This window comes from Morone saxatilis, unplaced genomic scaffold (genome assembly GCF_004916995.1).
Source record: "Morone saxatilis isolate NCDOM2014 unplaced genomic scaffold, NCSU_SB_2.0 Contig15, whole genome shotgun sequence".
Taxonomy (NCBI): Eukaryota; Metazoa; Chordata; class Actinopteri; family Moronidae; genus Morone; species Morone saxatilis.
In genome coordinates, this window is record NW_023339707.1 from 21,094,260 (window position 1) to 21,099,783 (window position 5,524).

Sequence of the window (5,524 nt, forward strand, 5' to 3'; positions counted from 1 at the left end):
GGACATCCCTGTTTGTTAGTTATTCTCACCTAAACAGAAAACATTCTTCTGGTTGTCCTGATGTATTTCTGACCACATTCAAGCCTAATTTAAGAAATAGCAATTATGGCCAATGGCACCAGTCGCTCTGTGTTCAGATGGCTCATGCTAACCACATGCAGTCTGCACGGTTAACATTTTGTTCTCTCTTGTGTTCCAGATGTTTCTGTAAAGACTGCCTGGACATCTTGGTGGGCCCGGGAACCTTTGACAAGCTGAAAGATGTTGATCCCTGGAGCTGCTACATGTGTAACCCATCACAGTGTGATGGAAACCTCAAACTCAGACCGGACTGGAGGGTTAAAGTTCAAGACTTCTTTGTCAACAACAGTGCACTGGAGTTTGTATGTACCACACTTTTACTCTCTCAGTGCACATTTCTGGTTCATGTCAGCTTAAATTCTCATTAAGTTTATCATTTAACATCTAGCGTCATCCAATACAACAATTTTACAACCACAAGTTTATTATAAGAGAGCCGTTGATTCAGCTCTGTGGTCATTTTGGAGGCAGTACTTTGTTGTTGCTGTTTATTGTTAATTATGGAAAGATGTTTCTCCTTTCAGCATACAAAATATTAATTATTAACACCTAATAACTTTTAAGTTTCAATGTAAAAGTGTCTCCTGCTATGTTTAAAATCCTGTAAAAGAGCAGAAAGTGGACAATGTCAGCAACATATTAGTTCAAGAATGAAATCAAAACATATTCAATTATTTGTTAGTTTGATGGGTAAAATACCTGATTCCACGACTGTTTTATACATTTATATCATACAGTCATGTATGTTTTAAGTTGTATAGTAAGTTGTATCAGGTATGTGAGTGAAGCTGCAAATTAACCTTTATCTTTGTTTAAGATGATTAAAGTTTGTTAAAGATGATATTAAATGAGCAAATTAATCCTCTTTTACTGGAGTTGTGTCAGAAATTAGAAGATTACATTTAGGCTTCTATTAGATTGGGGGAAAAGAAAATTAATTATTAATAAATCTGCAAATTATTTAATAGATTAATTGAATGTTTGGTCTATAAAATTTTGGAGAGTTTGAAATAATATAAAACAGAAAAAACTGTTTAATAAAATATATTTCTCTGGAACTAGAGTGTCTGTTCTTGAAACAACTTAAATAATTAGTTGAATATGAAAATAATTACCAATTAATTTTATGTCAATCAGCTATCTTAGACACAACTTAATGTGAAAGTTACTCATCTTCAACACTTGCGAGAGTTCACTCTTAGTACTTTCTTTGTGACAGAACAAATAACCAGCTGATACAGCAGCTTGTCGGTTGATAACAATTGTCTCTGGCTGTGTACGCTGTTATCTAACTGACTGGTGCTGTGGTTTCTGTTTCACCTCAGGAGCCTCACAGAGTTTACCCGTCTATCCCTGCTGATCAGCGCAGACCGATCAAGGTGCTCTCGCTCTTCGACGGCATTGCAACAGGTTGGTTCCCAGCATCATGTGACAGTAAACCCAGATAAACTCATCCAGTTGTTTATAACAGTGGTTCCCAACCTTATTACTGAAGGGTCTCTTTTCTATTATTGTTTAAACTGACGACCCCTGACACATTTTATGGATATTTTCTTATTATATTGAATTCAATAACTGATAAACTTTACAGTCAACACAATAGCTGCAGGAAGTTTGTGTAAAATGGCTTCTTTTGGATGAATTTGATCAGATTATTTCCTGTGAATATTAATCAGAAATTAGTTTGAAACATTTTATATAATTCTCTGTCTTTGCTATGTATTGTTTAATTTGTTTTACCAATCACACATACTTAATAGACTTGTTTTGGACAAATTCAGTTAAATTTCTTCTCCATGACTCTCAGACATTGTTCTTTTAGCTCTTTGGTTGTTTATCAGAGAGTAAATGCTCTGTGAATATGACTTGTCTTCAGCCCTTTAAAGTTTAGAACTTTAAAAATAACAATTCATTTAGTTTTCTTTACAGAATTTGACTAAATACTGATATATAGTCCTACTGTGTATATTCTTTTTACAACCCTAAAATCAAGAAGGTCTCGACTTCTATGTTGGGAACCACTGTTTTATACATTAGACAGAAGAGGAGCCTCAGTCAGACAGAAACCTTGAATTTCAACCTGCTTTCAACTACTTCCATCCTGACAGGATACCTGGTGCTCAAAGACCTGGGTTTAAAGATGGAGCGCTACATTGCTTCAGAGATTTGTGAGGATTCGATCGCTGTGGGAATGATCAAGCACGAGGGAAAGATCGAATACGTCAATGATGTTCGTACCATCACGAGGAAACATGTGAGTACAAGCTGGAGGAAGATTACTCAAACAGCAACCACTGAAAACAAATCTGAACTCACCTTTAACTCTGTTATCTGTGCATTTCAGTTAATTTCTGAGAGTATTTATGAGAACAAATAGGCTAAAAACAATATAAAATGCAAATTTAATCTAATCTCTGTAATTCAGCTGGCTGAATGGGGTCCATTTGATCTTCTGATTGGAGGCAGTCCGTGTAACGACCTGTCCATGGTCAACCCTCTTCGAAAAGGATTATTTGGTACGCAGCTTCTAAACGTATTTTTAAAGTTTTCAGATAAAATACTGGAGGTCCCAGTAGACATCCTGTACACACATTAACTCTCTTTCTTTAATCATTGTATCTGTTTATCTCCCTGTTTGTCCTGCAGAGGGCACTGGAAGGCTCTTCTTTGAGTTCTACCGCATATTGACCATGCTGAAGCCGAAGGAGGACGACGACCGTCCGTTCTTCTGGTTGTTTGAGAATGTGGTTTTCATGAGTGCCAACGACAAATCGGATATCTGCAGATTCCTTGAGGTGCTGATATATTGTATTACACACACAATGGCAGAGAACAAACTGCATTAAGTCTGATTGTTCAATATTTGTGTTTTCCATTTTTTTCCCAGTGTAATCCAATTCTTATCGATGCAGTGAAAGTCAGTCCTGCTCACAGAGCGCGCTACTTTTGGGGAAACCTCCCTGGGATGAACAGGTACGTACTAATAGACAGTCATATTCCTTTCTTCATGTATATTCTCACATTGAAAGACACAAATGTATTCTTTAAGAAACATTTTCACTTTACATGGCTGTCTGTATTTCTCTTATAGACCTCTGGCTACAGCTTTAGATGACAAAGTGGAGCTCCAGGATTGTTTGGAAGTCGGACGCAAAGCAAAGGTAGAAACATTTAGTTATTAAGGTTCCTCAAAACAAAAGAAGGACCTTAGAAGGAATAAAAAAGTCTTACATTTAATTTACAAAAGCATTTCTCTTGTCTGCTGTAATGTTAGCTATAATTTTGTATCTGATTGCGGGCTGACAGGAGACGCTTATAAACTTAAAGGAGGGTTTTTTTAGCAGTGGATTGTGCTGCAGGAGGTTGTTCAAACCTTTTTCAGTCAGCAATATCAGACCTGTAGCAAACACAATAATTCTTGATGATATAATTGATCATATGATGAAGTTAATTTAAGTTTTTGCTAAAATCAAGCAAAACATTTGCCCATTATGAGACTATATTATCATCTCGTCAGTCGTCTGTGAAGCACTTTTAACTGTAATAAACTATGAAAGGTGCTATGCAAAATAAAAGTTTGATTGATTGATTGATTGATTGATTGATTGAATCAGGTATTAAATTGTATTCTCTGTGATATTAAAAATAGACTTAAATCTAACTCAGTTAACGCTGCAGAGAAACTTGGATGAAAGCTTACTTCTGTCAAAAACTGATTCTTAAAACACCCTGATTGTGATTTGTCGTCTCTTCCTGCAGTTTGACAAAGTCCGCACCATCACAACAAAGTCTAACTCTATAAGACAGGGCAAAATGGGGCCATTACCTGTCCACATGAATGGAAAGGAGGACTACCTGTGGTGCACCGAAATGGAACAGTAAGTATTTTACATCAGAGCTATGATCTCATGTTTAGGGTATATATACATATACACATATATACACATTTTCTGAGCACCAGCATCTTTTTTCAGTTGTTCGGCAACATGCTGCTGCAACAGTGCTCGTTAATGTTTTTTTGTGCGGCCACTGCAGCCACTGGGGCAGCTGGAGGTCAGGAGGTAGAGCAGGTCGTCCACCAATCCGAAAGGTTGGTGGTTCGATCCCAGGCTCCTTCCGCTGCATCTGTATGAATGTGTTTGAATGTATTAGTTTCGGTTTGTGACAGCCTTTGCCATCCCTGTGTGAATGTGACATTTAGTGTTAAAGTGCTTTGAGTGGTCAGAAGACTAGAAAGGCACATTTTAAGTACAATTGTTTATTTGTAGTGTACAAGTATGAAGCATAAACAACACTTATATTCTTAACTACTTTACAATGCCCGTCTCTGGATGGGCCTTTAAAATACATAAAAAGTCTCTTCCACTGCAGCCATACTTTGCTTTCCTGTCTGTTTATACACTGTTGCTATCTAATAAAGGCCAAAAACATAATTCAAAAAAGACTAAACTTTGGGTCGTTACCTCGTCACAACACATTAAGTTAGTAGATTTTTTTTTAACATTTCCACTTGTGGTTTACTCTTAGGATCTTTGGCTTCCCCAAACACTACACAGACGTGAACAACATGGGTCGGATGCAGAGGCAGAAAGTTCTGGGTCGGTCCTGGAGCGTCCCCGTTATCCGTCACCTCTTCGCTCCGCTGAAGGATTATTTTGAATGTGAATAACGACTGTGAACCGAACATTCGCTCTCATATCAGAGCAGCAGCGGTAAAAACCTCCTGCCTTATCCTGCCCTGCGTCACTAGGTAGATCAAACTCTGCTGTTTGGTATTTAATGTTTTAACTTTTAGAAATGAATCCTGCAAGTTCTCAGTCGTCCACTATCACCAGCAGGCACCGACACTTTTCAGTTTTAAGGTTTATTTCTTTCAGATCTCTTTTGATAAATGATGGTGCTGTTATCAAACCATACCGTCGTTCAGAACTTGAGCTAGAATCACGAGCCGTTCTCAGACGGTTAGCCGGCTATCTTTGGGCTTAACTCAGGTTTTTCCAGGATCACAAAGCTGGTTTACTTTTAATAAATCACCATGGTAACCTGCTGCAGGTCCACCGGACACGTAATACTGAGTTTACAATGAAGTGATAAAAGTTGTAATAGACATTTTTATACATCAGTAGAATTACAGCGATAAGCCAAGTGACCCAAAGAGAGACTTTGAGTCACAGTTTTTTTTTATCCTGTATTTAATGAATGTATTTTATGTTAACTTTCTTCCTACATTGTCGGTATTTTATATAGTTTTATTGTATAATCTTACCAGGGATTTTAAGTCTGGTCTAATCGTTAGCTGTGATTAATTTCTATGAGTGAATCCCTCTAGACATTTTTTTTAATCTGCTTTTTAAACAGTTTTAATCCAAATTACATTTCACCTCACTGTGGTGCACCAGTGATTTTCTCCTCACTGGATCTGCACATTTTTATCTGTTTTTAA

General features: G+C 37.2%; 1 protein-coding gene across 1 annotated transcript in view; it reads left to right on the plus strand.

The window, feature by feature from the left end:
* Window positions 1-5,298, plus strand: part of dnmt3ba (DNA (cytosine-5-)-methyltransferase 3 beta, duplicate a) — a 17,342-nt gene extending 12,044 nt beyond the window's left edge. Inside the window, exons 16-24 of the mRNA XM_035655983.1 lie at window positions 200-383; window positions 1,407-1,491; window positions 2,190-2,335; window positions 2,507-2,597; window positions 2,728-2,876; window positions 2,969-3,054; window positions 3,173-3,242; window positions 3,841-3,959; window positions 4,609-5,298. Coding sequence (XP_035511876.1) covers window positions 200-383; window positions 1,407-1,491; window positions 2,190-2,335; window positions 2,507-2,597; window positions 2,728-2,876; window positions 2,969-3,054; window positions 3,173-3,242; window positions 3,841-3,959; window positions 4,609-4,750 — 1,072 coding nt within the window. The 3' untranslated portion in view covers window positions 4,751-5,298. The remainder of the gene's footprint in view (window positions 1-199; window positions 384-1,406; window positions 1,492-2,189; window positions 2,336-2,506; window positions 2,598-2,727; window positions 2,877-2,968; window positions 3,055-3,172; window positions 3,243-3,840; window positions 3,960-4,608) is intronic.
* Window positions 5,299-5,524: the final 226 nt, after the last annotated feature.